Source organism: Microdochium trichocladiopsis (genome assembly GCF_020744255.1).
Source record: "Microdochium trichocladiopsis strain MPI-CAGE-CH-0230 chromosome Unknown B0I36scaffold_3, whole genome shotgun sequence".
NCBI lineage: Eukaryota > Fungi > Ascomycota > Sordariomycetes > Xylariales > Microdochiaceae > Microdochium > Microdochium trichocladiopsis.
The window spans coordinates 3453854-3472076 of NW_025763546.1; the positions used below are offsets into that span (position 1 = coordinate 3453854).

The following is an 18223-nucleotide window of genomic DNA, read 5'->3' on the forward strand; positions in this document are numbered from 1 at the left end:
GGATCGCCAGGCTCAGTGAGTGAGGCATGAAAGGCCAGGGCCATGCAGCACTAGCGCGGCCCACCCACAGCACCCATGAGGCAAGTGCAGGTCGCGCCGGTGCTGGATACGGCCAGCCATGGCCTCGAGTCCCCTACTACGCCGTAGCTCCAGCCTGCCTGCATTGGAGAAGACGACCTGCCCTGCTCAAGCAGAGCTAGCTATCAGCAACCCCGTCCTCGACGCGTTGCCCAGGCGAAATGGGCATGTGTCGAAGTCACCTTGGTAGACGGGCAAGCGCAACACGTGGACTTGTCAGCCACGCCACGCCGGGCTCTGGCTAAGTAGTACCTATACGCAGTCGAATGCTGCTCAGCAGGCAGTCAGGTCAGCCAGGAGCGTACGCTGCTTGTCTGTCGCCAGCAGAATCAAGCACAAGAACGTCCGCGTGTTGGATCGTAAGCCCTGCTAGAGCTAGGACAGAGCCCTGTCCTGTCGTTCCAGGGCTCTGCAGCCTTGGTCGCGGGCACTGTGCCGGGTTGGCTGCAGCACCTTCAGCCGGGGCTCTCTCTTCCCTCTGTGACCTTCTCCGTCCCACTTCCTCCTCCTCCTCCACCCACCACTTATCAAAAAACCCCCCGCGGCGGCGCTGTTGCTGCAAAAGCCACCAATTCGACGCCATGATTCGTGCCTGCTACCCACGCTCTGATTCGCCCTCTGCCGCAAGTGCCTGGATCCGGAGGCTGCCGCTGGCCCAGTCCAGAACAGCCGCGAATCTGCATCTTCTTATCCGTGGCTGGCCCTTTAGCCAGTCCACACACTTTGTCGCCTTCACTTGGCCAGATAACGGCGCCGCGCCGTCAACCTTTGCCCTCACGCCTCGACGCCTTCGCCTCCCCTTACCCCTCGCCTGAGCGCCCCCCAGGCAGATCCCCAGATTCCCCTTTTGTCGCTCCCTCCCTGAGCGGTCTCGCCGACGGCGCTGGCCGTCAGGTCCACTGCCACGAGGGGCAGTCTCAGATTGCAGCACAGCGGCGAGAAAGAAAGAAACACGAGTCGCAAGGCCGGCGTGTCTTCGGCTAGGGCTGGCCCCCTGTTGGTGGCGCCGCTGCACCAGAGCGAGCAGGGCGGGCCGTATGGGTACGTCGTGGCCTTTGCAGCAGGATTGTGCACTCTCCTGCGCTCAAAAGTCGCGCAGCCCATTATCTGCGTTGTATCTCATGACGGCCTCGGTGGCCGTACCTAGGCTGAAGAATACCCAATCGGACTGGGAACAGCATCACGTTATGTCCTTCTTGCCATGGAGCCATCTACGAAAGTAGGAGAGGATGTCATCGTCGATCCCTTGCTCAAGCTGACAAACCCCCGGCCGATACGAAGTTGGGAGACAAGGGTCCCAACAGTCGGTGTCGGGCAAACCGCACTGTCTCACAGTCTTCCCGTGGTGCTCTTCCACGCATTTTCACATGAACATCTGCTCCAGCGACGTAACGTGCTCCACACTCGAGTATTCCCTGTCCAAACCTGCGAAGACTCCGTACGCGCGTTCCTTGGCAGCCGTTGTTGTTCTTGTGGAAGCTGGATCTGTAGCTTCAGCGGCCGATTAGACAGCCCACACACGGAAACCCCCATCAACCCCGTCTGGCTGGCTTATCATGATTAGAGACCAGCGACATTTGCAAGGCTTGCACCTGGAGGCAGACGGAACACAAAATGACACAGCTTGTCTCCATTTTCACCGTAGGTTGGTCACATATGACGCAATGGCCTCAGCCGCTCCCGTCAGCTTTTTGATGATCGACAAGTGGCCAGGGTTGCGTCTCGGAAGTTATCGTTCGCGCATAGATATTCCCGGCCCCATTGACTGCTCAGCTCTACTCGTGGCTGAATCTGCATCGACCATGGACAGGCTGAATTCCAACGGCCCTCACCTGTTCTTCTAGGCATTGCTATCTGGTGTCCGGGTACGCGTGCCAGGTTTGCCTGTCCGTGTCTTGCGTCGTCCCTCTCGCTGACGTTGTGCGGATCATGCCCATATAAGCGTCTTGGGGTCTCCAAGCGGGCTGTGCTGTCCATTGGTGCGGTCGGCTCGCTGAAACGTTGCTGTTTATTTTTGACACCACCTCGCCGCCATGATCAGCAGCTAATGGCAAACACGCCGCGCGGCCACCTTTTTTCGGGTCTTTGGGTCCTTGCAGTTCCTGCGTTTCTTGTCACAGAGTTTTTTATGCTTAGCTGACATCTCAATCGTCCTGTGTTTCCTTTTTTTTCTGGGGCGCGCAAAAGGCTGCTTCTTTCCACGGCAGGCTTATGTAGTTGAGAGCCACTTCCAACGTCAACTAGGGTAACTAGTGCGCGGCCTGTCTGACAACGTGATGAACGCCTGTTACACATGTGCTCAGCAGCTCGCATCATCACCGGGATTGTTGCCCCTCAGCTCTGCCGTCACACGTGCTGTCGCAGTACGTTTCCCATGTTTACAATCATGTCCATTGCCTATGTACCGCTCCTAGAGCACACCCCCACCCTCTCACCGTTGATTCAGCTCCACCATCTTGACCGGTTTCTTCATCTTTCTTATCTCGATACTTGTGATACCTCAGCCCTCGAGCCGGGACGACAAGGGGGGGCAGACGGGTGACATATACTATGGTTGCGGGCACAATTTTTAACACTTTTTTTTGTACCTCGCATCCCCACCCATCCATTTCGCATGCAGGGGCCTAGTAAACTAGATGAGCCAAGATGATGCAAGCAAATAGAGCAAATGTAGTAACCTAAACGTCATGAAGTGAGGCATATGGTGATGATTCTGCGATTCTGCTGCCAGTGATTCTGCTGAATCTTCTACAGCTATTCTGAAGTAACTGAAGCCTTGACGATGCGCCCGAGAGACGTTCATACAGCCCACCTGACGGAGAAGGAGCGTCTCCGCGTACGAACGCTCCGGCACGATGCTGGCTTTAAGTTACAGCAGATCTGTAGCCTTACCGGCTTCACTATCAACCAAGTACGTACGGCAATTGCCTCAGCGGTCCCTGGGAAACATACTGGCCGCCCAATGAAGATGTCGGCTGAAGACGTTGAAGTTCTACTCGAGTTTATCTGCGCATCGCAGCGGAACCGTCGGATGACCTGGGACGAGGTAGCCCAACAGGTGCTCGATAAGCGCTATGGCCGTTATACTATCCGCCATACATTACGCAAGCTCGGATTCCGACGATGTACTGCCCACCGCAAACCCCCGATTAGCGAGACAAATAGGCTCTTGAGGCTCTCGTGGGCTCGAGAGCATATTCACTGGACGAAGCAGCAATGGGGGGAGATCCTCTGGACCGACGAAACCTGGGTTACCGGGGGCCACCACCGGCGGCAATGGGTTACCCGACGGCCTGGCGAGGAGCACGACCCGACCTGCATCGTGGAGAGGCACCAGAGGAAGAAGGGGTGGATGTTCTGGGGCTGCTTTTCAGGTACTGCAGGTAAAGGCCCAGGGATCTTTTGGGAGAAGGATTGGGGTACAATTGGCGAGGAGACATATCGCCAACGAACAGTACCTATTATCGACGGCTGGATCAGACTCGTGGGCCTTATAGGTATCACGATGGTTCTGATGCAGGATAATGCCTCTGCCCACTCGGCTGCCGGTACTCTTACCGACCTCCAGGAACGCGGCGTCCAGATAATTACCTGGCCACCCTACTCCCCGGATTTGAACCCTATTGAGGCCGTTTGGAATAAAATGAAGGACTTCATTGAGGAGAAGTACGGCCTTGAGGAGCTACCCTCGTACGATAACCTTAGGAAGTACGTCAAGGAGGCCTGGGATGCAGTCTCTAATACCTTCCTCACAGAGCTCCTTGATAGTATGCCTAAGCGCTGTCAGGCAGTCCTTGATAAGAACGGAATGCATATACCTTTCTAGTACAATTACGCCTCTCTAAATGGACACGATTTGAGCTGCCCGAAGTGCTGCGTAGAGTGCTACGCGAAGTGCCCATTTGCAGCCTGTCTGTCAACGACGAAATGGTTGCCTACTGCCCGAAATGGCGCCCTCTGATTGGCTATTATTACCCCTGGGGCCCACTCAATTTTACCCCTGGGCCTGCATGCGACTTGCTGCACAGTTAAAAATTACCCATATAACCATAGTACCCCTGCCTGCATTTTCCCACGACCGGCACTCTCGGCAGTTCGAGGTTGACAGCCACAACCCTGCCGGGCTCCATGCCCGTCGTCATGATCATCATGATGGTTTCCATTCCCCGAACGGTACCGAACGGTGATCCCTGCATCGCCACGCGAATGACAAGATCGATGCCCCGATACACATGGCTTGAGGATGCGATTTGGTCCTTGGCCACACGTATGCATTCATTCACACGGCAGGCCCGGCTGGTGGTGCTGTTGGTTCGTAGGTATGTAGTCTGGCAAATACCCGAGCTAGACCATCAAACTGTTCGTGTGACATTGGGAAAATCTAGAAATTTTGTTGATGCTCTGGCTTGCAATGCTCAGCGACTGGCACGAATTGTGTCCATGCTTGGCGATAAAGTGCCTGTCTGTATACCATAGTAGAGGGGTGTGTGTGTGTGTGTGTTTGTGTCTATCGCTTGCGTAAGGTGGCAATGGTCCTGTTAAGCCAGAGTTGGGACTTGCCGATGTCATAAGCACCAACTGCTCGGAAACGACGATCCACAATGCAATCCAGGGTGTGTGCTGGGCAACAACAATAACAACAACAACAACAACAACAAGGACCTCAAGCAGTCAACGCAGGGTAGACACTGGAACCATGCAGTCCCGTTTTCCCGAGGTCCAGAAGTTTTGATATTTACACACACGACACGGCATTGCCGGCAACCACCCTCAGAAACACACCACTTCGTTAGGCACGGCCTAACAACACAGAAGAAGACAATGGTACAGACGATGGAGAGATGAAGAATAGTGAGAGCTCGGACAACACGTGAATGCTTCGCCGCCCCATAGCGTAAGGGGACACACCCCAATGATAGGCCGATTCGGGGGTTGGGGATGGGGGTTATTGGACTTACAATGGCGGAAAGGCTGTCGTGGATTCACACATATTGCCTGTGGCTTGGTCCCTCGGACTGTTCTCACCCCCCCCCCCCCCCGACGCGCGCCCGTACCAGATTTTATTTCGATATTCCGTCCTAGAGGGTTAAAACAAACACCCATGGTTCGCGCATGTTTTGTGAGTGCGTCAGTCCTGTCTCTTCCTTCAGTTGCTCGTACATGCCCTTCGGGGGGAATTCTCATGGAGACTAGGTCGTGGAGGGTTGTCTATACCAACGCCCTGACTGCCGCCTTTTTTTTCCTAACCACTGGGTCGTTGACTAGGGATTCTGCTTTGGCTCTAACATGTGCTGGCCGTTGACGTACAACCTCAGCCAAGATAATATCGTCCTGTCGTAATCCCTGTCGTCAAAGGTGCTGTATCTTGGGCTTTCTTATCCGTATAGGGCTCTGCCGCTCGACAACGACAGGACCGGATGGGTCCACTTCATGAATGCAGTGAGCCTCACTTTTCGCTTCGATGAATCAAGACATGGCCCTAAGACGTTGACCGAAGCAGAAGTGATGGTGTCTCATGGGATGCCACCCAAAGATCCGGCTCCAGGCGATTCTGTCTATGATGAACGGCTGTGGCCGTGCGCCTATTTCGTATCATTCATGGCTCTTGTGTGGATATTAGACCCGCAGAAGTTTCTGTGAAATGCAGAAAGATTATGTCATCTCAGAGCAGCGTCTTTCCTGATAAACGAGCTGGAATGCCATCGATCGTGATAACTTCTGCTCATTGCCAAATATCACTGTGGGGCGTTTGCGCTTGGACAGGTATTTGCAAATATATTGAAATGCTTTAGAAAGATACGTCAAGCTGTTGGTCACTATTCCGTCCTGGGTGGCTCACACATCATGGAAGTTTTGTGGCATTCGTTCCTGACGCCGTTGGCCCAATTCACAAATGAATCCATCCATAGCCTCAGCGTGGAGAGACTTGATTCCCTCCCGTCTTGGCCGGATGGTAGAACCGTTGACTGGCACTCGAAGAGTTGGGCGCCGGCCGTAATGCCTCTATATATTTGCATGAGTCACAAACTCAAGGAAATACCGACGGTCTCGAGCGGAAGATATACTCACGTCTTACGCCGGTCGATGGTGCTGCAAGCCCGTCAGTGCTGGTTGCCTGACTAACTCTCATCCCTGAGCTTAGTCCAACCCCAGGATACCGTGTGATGCCTTTCGGGCTTCGGTGGGAGCTTGTAGGCACCGAGAAGGCTGACCGCATGTTCTCCCGAGCAAGGCTGTTCGCCAACCCACGTGGCGCAGTGGTGCTAACAACGCTTGGTTCGCCAATTCTCTGGCGGTGAGACGAAGGGGTCAGTGGAACTTCAACTAGTGCTTGTCAGTACATTGGTCAATTTGCAATCATCACGAGTTCATTCTTACAATGGCCGGTCTGCGATGGCGCCGGAATTCTACGTGAGTGGGCGGGCGGCGGAGGTGGTGGCATCATATGCGGTTGCCAGGCTGATTGCCTGATGATCTCCTGCGGAGCGTGCTCGTACAGATGGCTTGGTGCCAGTGTTGACATATCGAAAGAGGCGCTGTGTGTTCCATGAATTGTTGAATCAGCTGCGTCTTCGGCGGCGCCTTGCACTTGACCGAGCATGGTTTTCTGTTTGAGCTTGTCGTAGAGCTCCTGTATCTGCAAGAGTTTCCGTGTCTTGTCCTTGTAAGCCTGTGCAATCTCCTCGTTCTTCTTTTGTAGGACTTCGTGGTCCATGGCGATGCCTGGTCGGTTATCGTCAGTCTCGTCCCCCTAAAAAAAGGCTGGCTGGACTGCCACTGACCGTGTATCTTGCCTTGCAGATTGGCGATCTGTGAGTTTGCTTCGTTGATAATCCTCTCGAGGTGGTGGTTAAGATCAGTATATTTTTCGGTGAGCTTTTTGCTCAGATGTTCCTGATACACACTGATGCCCGCCGCGACCATCAGTGACCTTGTACAGACGCCGATCGTCTGTTGCTCTGGGACGTGTGCGCTTACACCTCCTGTGTTGTCTGGTACGCCCAGAAGCTCAACCCTCTACTCGCAGTCTCGATGATGGTATGTGGCGTGAGGCCGCTCAGCACACTCGTCTTGTAGTCCTCACTTGGGTTGAGCAGGGTAACCACAGCATCATCAGGATGGGTTAGGGGCGAGGAGCATGCTGGGCATGAAGGGCGATGGTCCTGGCGCCCGCCGGCGAGACCGAGGCGCGCAGCACAGTCGGGACAGAAGATGTGACTGGCGATCGCATTTGGGTCAGTTCTACATAAACAAACCTTGCTGGTCATTGTCGGAGACCTGCCTGCATGTAGTGACGACTGCTTTGTCGCCAAGCTGCTTCCTGCACTTGAGAGCATTGCATCGTAGTATGTGCTCCATTGGGAAACACGCTCCTAAGAGGCGCCTTGGGATATTCGGTCTTTGTGCTGTTAACGAGGATGGGCTCTAGTTGGAAGACTCGTGCGATGAGAAGCGAGCAATAGATGACGATGAATCACGACGCTCTGGCCACTTCCTGGCGGGCCGTGGCGTTTCTCGAGGGTCGTTGGGGGTCGAGGCAAGAGCAACTGTCGCACCTTCCGCGATGAAGCACCCTCCACGACCAGCCGTCCAGCATCATCAACTATTGGGTGTGCCTGCGTCATAGAATCGATTTACCTCAACACTCCCTCAACATGCTCCCAGCCCGAGAGATCTATAGTGCCCACGTCGAAGCGGTGTCGTGATGCCGTTGCTGCTGCTCAAGTGCAATCTATGCGGCCCTCAACTTCCTCGACATCCAAAAACAAGCCAACAATGATACCACGAGATTTGCGATTCGCCCTTGAAACATGATCGCACCCTCCCAAGAATACGAGGAGTCCCATAACCCGCTCAAAGCTATATTCATGGTTGAACCTCGGCCTAAGTACATGTAGTTTGAGGTTTTCCAGCCTTTGTGGTTGATAGAGGAGGTGCGTGAAGCGCATTCTTGCGTCGCTTGAAGCTGATCATCTTCTCACGAGTCCGCTTCACACGCCATGCATTTGGGTTGACTGGGAAAGGGAACATTGAGGTACTGTCCCAACACGGCGATGCTCACGAGCCTATGTGTACCAGTTTCTTCGCTTCCGTGTGAGGCAGACGATGAGTCGTGTTTTGCCAAAATGACAATACATCCCTCAACCATCCCTCGACGCAGTTGCTTTCCTTCAAACGCAACGGACATCTCAGCTTGCAAAATCGATATGAGATTACCATTATCATTATTCGCCAATTGCGCACACTACTTCAACATACCATAAGCTTCACTGCGATTGATACTATGACAATCCGCCAATATAATCGTGTGCACCAAGTTCAATCCTCAGAGCGAAATCCTATTGACGACGTTCAATTTTGGGTAGCTCAGCTCCCACTGTTCTAAGAACCAGTACACGGTTGCCGACTATTGCAATTCGCTCCGTTCTTGCCTCCCATCCGGCGAAATATCAATCCATCTGTTGAATATCTCAATGGCCATCTTCGGTGAAATCCTTCACACAAGCTCAAGGTGCTTGTAGTAGTGCTTTGCCTCGGTCTCACATGCTCACTTGCTGGCTCATATTCCAGGCTTCATACCGTCTATGCATGCGATCACAGTTGCACGGAATCATGGCTGCAGGGCATCTCTACCTCCTCTGTAGCTCTGCCCTCTTATCTTCTAGCAGGCTGTCCTTATGAAGCACCAATATAGCAGTCATGACATGCCATTTCGGCATCTTAGGGCACCTCGGCCGAGACAGAGCCTCCGAGAATACCAAGAGCGCAAAAACCATGGTTCAACGGCCCTCAGAACTGGTGATGCTGACCACCAACAAGGTTCGAAGAGGGGTTTCATCCACCTGCGCTAAGATAGGGGCCCAGGCCCGTATATCAGCTTGTTCTATAGCGTAGCTCGCGATCACCATGAAGGGTAAGCCAACCTAAAGAGCCCCCAGATTTTCGATCGGCAGCAACCGAGAGCCAGGCTCAGACAAGGGACAACCGTGGACGATGTCTTACCACCCCGCAACAATGCCACCCTTTGTGTCACTCCGCAACACTAAAGTCTCGTGTCAATGCTACAATGAGTCAACCAAGACCTTAGCTGTCTTTCGCTATAGTGTCCTATCTGGGTTAACACCTCGCACTCTGAGGCAAAAAAGCACAACTCTCAAGTCGCAAAGTTGACCCTCATTCGTACTCGGTTTGCCTCTACACAAGGATTAATCTGTTAGGCTCTTCACCTCACATGTGCGCGTAACTATACTGGATGATAGGACAATCGTGGTGATTGTAGCACATCGGCCTCGGCATTTGTGCGCACCATCAACCCCCCGGAAAGCGCGGATCGCCCTGCCTGGCCGAACAAGGGGAGGGGGGCCATGCGCGGATCATCAGCATGCGACCCGTGAGCCGCAGACCAGTGGCACAGCTAGGCGGACGAACTACCGGCATTGAGACCGTGTTGTAACAGATGCTTCGAGCATTTGCCTGCTAAGATCCCTTGCTACGATCATGAATGATGGATCATCTCGACCATTCTGATTTCGACACCTGGACGCAACAACGGACGTGAGCGCACCAGTCGCATCGAGTCTTTTCCACACCATAATGAGCGTCAGTCCGACACTGGGAGAGGATAGGATCTACAGCTGCTGGATGACTTTCAAAAGGCTTCATTGGGCCGGTGATTTATCATCATGTCGACCGGGCGGATCGAGCGAGACGTCACTAGTCTTGAATGCTTTTTGATATTTCAAGGCAAAGAGGCAGTCTTGACACAGCGCTGATTCTACTGCACATCGCGTTGAAGTCGTCCCAGGAGACACAAAGCTCAAGGGACCATGGCTGCAACACAACGGTTCGTCGCGCCGCCCAGTTGCAGACATCGTGGGCTCGGATTCATGCTTCCCCACAACAAATCGTGGTTGGGCAGGCGCTGATCTATTTGATCCGCCTCATGCATCAAGAGGAAGGTCAAGCCGAGCGACGATCTCACTGGACATGGAGAAAGTGAGCGAGACATACCCCAGCTTCTGGGGTGCATGGCTAGTTGCCCCACAAACCCCTGTTGACCTTGATCCAAGCCCCTGAATGGAAATCCGGGCTTGACTTATTGCAGTTACTTCACGTTCTGACGGGCCGACAATCCATATTAAGCTTCCGTCGGGCGGCGAAGGATTGGTCCTGAACACAAGCTGGACCTGGTTTCGTGTGGGACGTGGGCAAAAGGCAAGGTGGGTGTGTATGCGGAACCATACGCAGTATGCGTGCCAGCACACTCACCTCCCACACACCCAGCACCCTTGCGCGGCTCTCAGCAAAGGCGGGTAAACTAGGTTTTCAAGGGAGGCCAGGGGTAGGTCTGAAAGGGAGTCTGTGACTCGCTCCAAAAGAAAGAAAACCTGCATGACTTCCCTATATGCCACCCCATACATCGCACTTATAGGTACGGCCGAACGGAATCCAGCTGATCGCTGGCGGCGGGCTACACGAACGCTCCGAGGGAGTTAGCAAACTGTGCCAGCGAGGGTCATCCTTGTGGGACAATCCGCTTTGAGATATCTCAAGGGGGCAAAGGCCTCTTCTCCAGTCACATGGCGAGGTGGAAGCGAGTCGAGCTTTCTCCACGTCCTGCGGACCCCGAGCCTCAACTGCCGGCTGCCGTGCATGGCCAGCTCAATGAAAGCACGATGGGCAGAGGACAGTGAGTACGACGCTGGATCCATGCTACGGCAGGCACAGCAGCATGGAGTCTCCATCGACAATCTTTGTGCTGGCAGCCCACGGAACCCAGGTACTCAAGCTGACACCAGCACTTACACGCAGGCAAGTTGGCCCTGCCAGTTCATCAGAGGATCCAAACCCGCAGACGGCCGTTACTGAGAAAAGACACGATGCTAGGCGTAGAGAGGCTCAACATGCCTGGTTTGTAGCTTGAGGCAGACTTGCTTGGCTCTCAGGTCCCGGTTCCCCGTTGCAGCTGTCATGTCGACACCCGTCGTCAAGCGAAAGCGTCCCAACGGCCTTGCATATGAGCCCTTCACCACCATGTGCTCTCCCGTGAAGCCGGCGCAAGTGTCAAAGCAGGGGGCCGTCTGCGCTCCCTGGACTGGCCGATGCGGTGCGACCGCTATTTGTGACAACACACCAGGGCATCATGGCTTCTTCCCTCCAGGAGCGGAGAAAACGGCTGTCAGCCTTTGCTTCTTCCCCAATAATCGAGTCGGTCGACTTCGCATCGTCACAATTTACCTCGTCACAGTTTACCTCGTCTTGGGCATCGCTGCACATGGTGGTGTTCCCACTTCAAGTCCAAGTACCAGGGACCCATTGTTTCGAATTGACAGTGTTCCTAGGGCGAAGCATGCTATGACGGAATCATACCGACATCGTTATAGCGAGTTTGCCCATCAGGAACGAACACGACTTGCTTTGGGTCCACCACTCTCGATCGCGACTCATGTTCTCGATGGATCTTGAGCCGTGCATACGGGGCTGTCGCTGTCTGGGACATGGCACATGAGTCGTCCTACTCACAAGTGTCAACGACTCGCTCCTGTCGCTCCTCACTTACCCCATTTTCCAGGGCCTACAATCCCTGCTCCCTTTTTTTTTTTTTCTTGTTCTTTCTCGACTTTGCGAAGAGCTTCACCCCGCCTTCTCTCCGCAGTCTCGCTTCGAGGTGGCCAGATGGCCCGGCTGCCTGCCAGCTAGGCACTCTTGCCACACCTACATGTGCATATGCATGTGCATATGCACAAGCTTCCTGCTTGCCCTCACCCAAGTGCAGCCTGCCAAAGTCCCATGACTTGAGGTTGCAGTGAGCCACAGAGGACTTGCACCCAGGTACACCAACGGGAGCACTGCCCGCACCAAGGCAGAACAACCAGAGATCCTTGTCGCTGGGAAGCCTTGGGGGAGCCGCACGCCGCCAGGGCGCGCCGGCCCAGAACAACCGAAGAACCACGGGGTGTAGATATCAAACCTTCACGGCCGGCACACCCGAAGAACAGTAGCGGCACACATGGCTGCGATGATCGGCTCCGGGCTTTTTTGAACTCCTCATGGTCTACATACTTGCAGTAATGGCAGCAGGCAGCGAGCGTGCCAGGCACGAAAGGGGTGGAGGCCCTTATGTCAGTTGTGTTATTGCAGCGGCTGTCGATGTACAGTTCCGTCTCATCAAACTTGCGTTGCTATGCCTCGCGCAGCCGATGTAAGTACATGGAAGGGGGTGTCGTCACGACGGCTAATACCAACGAGATTAGCAGGAAAGTGAAACCCGATACACGTGGCCGTCGTGATGGAAATAATCATCCCTGACTCGGTCATTAGGCTCGGATGTACCAGCATACCCGAATCTTCATCGGTATGGAGGGTAATTACTTTGCTCGTGGAAGCCACATGTCGACGGGCTGTTTTTGCTCAGCCTCAACTGTCTGTCGGTGTCGTGCAGATACCAGACGCACATAAACAACCATGCCGAGACAACAGCGCAACAGTAGTAGTAATCCGGCAAGAGCGTGACCCTCAGAGAGGCAAAATGGCAATATAAATCGACCACGCCACTTTTGCCGCCAGCAAGGTCACGCCCTCGCTCACCCGCATACGTGGGCGATTAATATCTGGAGAGGCCGCCATTGTCTGGGGTACGTGGTCTCGCCTCGGGTGGATAGCCCGGGTTGTGGTCCTTGTGTCCTCCCTCGTGCGTGCCATTCCGCCCGCTTGAGCCAGGGCCGGGTTTCCAAGGCACGCCTCAGGGTAGCATAGAAACGACGACAACGACGACGGTCCTCTGGGGCAAGGGCGCAAAGGCGACTGGCTGTCCGAAGAGGGCTAATCCTTCGTGGGACAAGACATGACGCGCGCGTACTTCCAGCACGCACAACGGGTGCCGCACCCCCGCTTACACGCGGGAACTTGAGCTGCCTGTCATACGTACATTGCGGCGCATGTTCCGCCACCGGTTTTTCTCTGGGCATGGGCCCGCCCATCTGCTACTACCTTGATATGGTCCACGTAAACACATATGCGTGACACAGGTGCCGGCCGCGCTGTGCTTGTACTGTACTTGCGGGAGGGGGGGGGCGAACAAAATGTTGTTCTTTGTCATTCCTCAGTCATGCCCTCGCCCTAGGCCTACTTCCTCTGTCCAATATCCCCTGTGGGAGCGTGAGCAGCAAGGCAGGGAAGCCTACTCTTCACTGCGGGTACCTTTCGTCCAATTTTTGCACACCTGCTAGTGGCGGGTTGGCCACACTCTGATTTGATTAAGGACCTCGCCACTTTCCAGGGAAGATTTTAGCCGCTGGCGATGGGGCCACTCATCATCATCATCGATAAATCTACCAAGATGAGAGGGAGAATCAGATAGTGGACGAGAATGAACACGAGGGGGGCTAGAGATACAACCTGACGGCCCAGCCCGTTGCCGGCCGTGCCCGGCCATGTTGAAGTCCCGGGGACGATACACACACACACACGCCCTTTGACCTCGAAGTGAAATTCCCTGACTTGACCCCATGGTTGGGAGACCATTTGGGCACAGGGTCCAGCTGGTCAGTAACAATCAGCAATTGCCCTGGTCGGCATAGTGGCAAAAGTGTCTTACTCAAAGCAACGATGCCAAGCTGGTGGTCCTACCTCACTCACTCCCGCTGCAGGCAGTCAGAGTGTCTATCTCTCCCCTCTACCCTTTCAGAGAAATACTGACGTATTTTTGGGGCAGAGATATCCATGTCTTAGCAGTCCAAAAAAACAAAAACAAAAACAAAAAGCAAAGATGAACAGTCAATTATGAGTCGGTGTTTGTGATACAATACTACTGTTGCCGTCCGACTCTTTCTGGGGAGCAAAGTCGGAGCAGTTGCTATCCCATTGTCCAATAGCACTTCAATGTTTACCGCCTCTCGTCCCTTGCAGTACAGATGTGTACTTTGGTATGCACGCGTGCACACACGCACACACGCGCATGCCCACAGGGGCCGGACGTGCCAGTATTGCATGTAGAACTCGAACCACCAATCATAACGATATATATCCCAGCATACATACATACAAAAGCAAAAGCCGTGGCACATCAAAAAGGATTAAAGCATGATCCAGAGCACCGCCGTCATAGGCTGAGAGAGAGAGAGAGAGAGAGAGAGAGAGAGAGAGAGAGAGAGAGAGAGAGAGAGAGAGAGACAACGAGACAAAGAGCGGGAGTGAACAGGACCAAAGAGCAAGGGGGGGGGGGTTCGGCACAGGGTTGCATCGGCACAACAGCCGAGAGGGTTATATCACTGGCGGCTATTGCGTGTTTCAATACCCCTTTGACACTGGAAGGCGAGCTGTCATTCAATGTATGTATGTATGTGCGTGTGTGCGTGTGTGTGGGAGGAGGAGGGGTATATATGTCACAACCCGAAGGGTGCTATATGATACTTTGGGAGTAAATTCAACAGTGTCTGCTAAGAACACAGAGACAAAAGGCGAAACAAGATAAAGAAAGCAAGAAAAGAAGAAGGGGAAAAAAAGTGTACAAGGGTCGCGCGAAACCATCGGCAGCCCAGGCCGATGACATCCCGGCGAAGAAGAAGTGAATCGGGAGTAACCTGAATGAACACCAGAAAAATGAGAAGAAGAAGAACAAGAGAAAAAGAATATGTACATGTTGTATCGCAGCCAGGAACACCGAAACTCATGTCTCATGTCGTTGAATCAAAACCGCCACCGCTTTTGTTGCCGGCCCCTCTTTCATGAAGCCCTCGGCATGCTACCTGCCCCGGATGCTTCCCAGGCCACCCCTGGACCGATAGTAGTTGAACAATATAGGACGAACTTTTCTTCTTTCTTGGGAAATCACTGCGCAAAAGAAAACGACGACGGATCAACGCCGCCGTCGGTGCTACCACCAACGCCACCGTCGCTGCCGGCCCCGCTGCCCGGCCCGCCGCCTAGGAGGCCACCGTAGTCGACAAACCCGTTGTCGCTCGGCAGGCTGCCGTATTGGGACTGCTGGGTGACCCAGTCGTCCTCCTCATTGGGCATGTCCCAGACCATGCCATCCATGTTCCAGAGGCCATGCTGGTCGAGCATCTTCATCATGTCGCCGAACCCCTCCGGTTCCAGCCCGATGGGGGACATGTGAATCTCGGCACACCCGTCACTGCCGGCGATTGACAGCATGCCGGCTGCGGCCGCTCCCTGTGCGTCTGCAGTGGTGATGAGACTCATCTGCAAGGGTGTGGCAGACGTTGCCACGGCCATGCTGGTCGCTGAGGCGGCGGCGGCGGCAGCGGCGGCGTGATAGCTCGCGCGGCGACGCAGGAGGGTCGGTTCCAGCTGGCGAGAGGCCTCGTACATGCGCCAGACAACCTCGCGGCTGCGGTGGGCCGCCAGCGACCAGTCCTCCATCTGCTCGAGCAGCTCAAGGACCATGTCGATCTGCTTCTGCCACTCCGGCACCCTGGGGCTGTCCCACTGCCAGAAGATGCTGACCAGTGGGATCATGGCAGCCTGATACAGGAACCATACAGCATTCCAGCCGGACATCTGGTTGCGTGCCCACTCCCGGGAGATGTCCTCGATGGTTTGCTTGGCGAGATCACGGCAGGCCTCGATCGCAACAATGTCGTGCTCCGCTGCGTGCGAGGCGCCACTGCTAGCAAGGTTGAGCAGCACGGGACGGTGCAGGAGCATCCGCAGGTTCTGATACCGCCACTTCATCACGCAGCGGGCAATGAAGAGCGGCTCAGCGCAAGGATCACTTGTCCGGAGCAGCCATGGGAGGCCGCTGAACCACTTGACGAGTTCCCCGTCGAGATTGCAGCGATCCTCCGCTCGCAGCAAGGGGGAGATGGCCAGCAAGTCCTGAACCTGGGTGGCAATCTTGCAGAACTTGATGTTCTCAATCAAAGGCAAGATGCCAGCATGCTGGGCAGAGTCACGGCCAGAAGCCACACCAGCCTCTGGTGGCCTGATGTTGATGGCAGGTCCCCAGCGGCCAAATGATGGTCGACTCAGTGTTGTGGTCGCCCAGGTGTCGAGACAGAACAAACTCCACCAAGTGCGCCTGCGTGTCTCTGCGGCCGTGATGTCACTATTGTTTCCGGTCGGTGCATATGCCAGGCTCTCGCGGTGCAAACCCAATGCACTGGCCATACGGATGGCCGCTCCCAGCACAGCATTGGCCATGTTGGGCCGGTTGATGTAGTGAAGGTAGTAGCCTCCGATGAGCGCCAGCGCCTGGACCGTCTCGATATGACTGCTACCAAGGGACTCGATCGGAAGGTACTCCATGGCACGAGTGTAGTAGTTGAGGTGGCCGTAGTCGTCCGACTTCATTGCTACGATGCTTCCCATGGCAAAGACTGCGTTGAGTAGTGCCAGCCAGGGAATGTCGAAGCGCTGTCCTTCAAGGTAGTCGGCACGGAAAGAGGCCTCATCGAGCATGGGAATGAAGATGTGTATCCGCTTGAAGTATGCATCGATCAAAGTCTGCCCCTTCCACGACCATGGCACCCGTTGTGGCTCCTGTTGAGTGCTGCTCTTCTGCTTCATCACTGGCAAGTTCTGGACAATCTCCACACTGCTGAATGGCGGCGTCGTCATGGTGTTTCTCAGGCCAGGCTGAACCTTGAGCATGACCATGAGGGCTGCCTTGATGGAGGAAGCTCCCAGGTAAGACGCTTGTCGGTCCGGCGGAAATGATAGAGCATTTACGTCGTCAGCGACATCCGCAATGGCGTCTCTGGGGTGATGGTCGTCATCCCAGTCCATGTCTTGGCAGGACATTTGTTCCAGTCCGGAAAGACCGGTTTCTGATGGCGAGCTCATGTCGATGGGTACCGGCGACGGGTTCAGTGGCGGCGACGGAAGTCCGTTTGCGCCTGCCTCGGGGCTCTTGCCGAGAAGCTCCAGAAGCTGGTGCCGGGGAAGCGGAAGAAGGGCTTGGACATCGTGGCTGGGGAATAACCGCTTGAGAATGGACCGGCACTCTTCGAGCGATTGCGACAGAGCCTCCAGAGTTCTGAAAAAGTTAGACATTTGTGCGTGCAGATTCTCGCCGAAGTCACGTACTTTCTGGATGGGATGACTCTCTGGCGGTGTTTGTCATAAAAGCAGCGCTTGGGAGCGCGGCTGGACAGGCATTGGCTGCATGGTTGTTGGCCGTCGCAACGACTTTGATCGTGTTAGTCGTTGACGCAGCACTGAAGCTTCCGGGTAATACGAGACTTACATCTTGCGCCGCTTGCACTCGGCACACGCATGTGGGGTTGTGATTCTCTTGGAGATTCCGGCATTGCTCGACCTGGAGCCCTCTGTCGAGTCTGCCGACTGCTTGCGAGGCGTCACTCCTTGAACTGCACAAGGTCAGTCGTGCACCGGCGACAGCACGGGTATGCTGCACATCTTCACTTACAGGTATGGAACATGCCTCCCTGGGCAGGAATGGTGATCGACGGAGCCATGATGTGAAGGATTCTGTATCATAGACAGGCGTATATGCCGTGGAGCAGTGTCGAGAAGCACGACCCGAGGATGCAAGACGATAAGCGAGGTGATGCGTTGCCGAACCACGACTTCGGTATCTGTCTGCTGTGCTCCCGATGACCGACACTTATACGAAGCCGCTGCATCGGAGTGGCGAAGTGAAGACTATATACATGATGCCAAAGAGTGGTCCCCTGCCATGTCCCTGTCCAGGTCACGACGAGGGAGTGCTCGTGGAGCCTGAGGAGGTGTGTGCCCAAGCCTGTAGCAGACCCCATCGGGGGGCCGTGGTGTTAGTGAAGATGAGCCACGCCGTCGACCTTTGAGATGGCCCTGGCCACCCATGCCCTTCGAATGGAACCAAGGCAGGTCAATGCCGGCCATGCATGTAGGTACTTTGGTCGATTCCACCCTGAAGTGCGGAGGGCGCCCAGGCGGAGTACCGGCTGTTCGTCAAGTCGAAGAGGTGGTGACTAGGGTCTGAATTTGTCTCGAGGACACCGTCATTTCGAGGGGCACTCCTCCTCCACCCACCCACCCACTCACTCACTCACCCGAGCAGGATGGGTTGGGTGGACGGGAGGGTCTGTGTATATACCTTGCCAGGGTTCACGGACGTCAGAACCTGGCGGTAAATGTTTTGAGCTTAAGATGAATGATTTAGCGCCAGTCAGGATATACA

The 18223-nt window shown here is 54.8% G+C and overlaps 3 protein-coding genes across 3 annotated transcripts; 1 reads left to right on the forward strand and 2 right to left on the reverse strand.

Moving 5' to 3' along the window:
• Positions 1-6424: 6424 nt before the first annotated feature.
• On the reverse strand, positions 6425-7437 carry B0I36DRAFT_239910 (uncharacterized protein; the record flags this gene model as incomplete). The annotated part of the gene is made up of 4 exons (XM_046149723.1): positions 6425-6801; positions 6861-6982; positions 7057-7296; positions 7331-7437. The coding sequence occupies 4 exons, from the start codon at positions 7435-7437 to the stop codon at positions 6425-6427; spliced, it is 846 nt and encodes a 281-aa protein (XP_046015765.1).
• Positions 7438-10548: 3111 nt separating this feature from the next.
• B0I36DRAFT_429737 (uncharacterized protein) lies at positions 10549-11642 on the forward strand. The gene is made up of 2 exons (XM_046162507.1): positions 10549-10768; positions 10998-11642. Exons 1-2 carry the CDS (start codon positions 10659-10661, stop codon positions 11542-11544), a joined length of 657 nt encoding a protein of 218 aa, XP_046015766.1. The 5' UTR covers positions 10549-10658; the 3' UTR covers positions 11545-11642.
• Positions 11643-14907: 3265 nt separating this feature from the next.
• Positions 14908-17519, reverse strand: B0I36DRAFT_239477 (fungal-specific transcription factor domain-containing protein; the record flags this gene model as incomplete). Its single annotated transcript, XM_046149692.1, has 4 exons — positions 14908-17077; positions 17128-17229; positions 17288-17411; positions 17471-17519. 4 exons carry the CDS (start codon positions 17517-17519, stop codon positions 14908-14910), a joined length of 2445 nt encoding a protein of 814 aa, XP_046015767.1.
• Between the last annotated feature and the right edge of the window lie 704 nt (positions 17520-18223).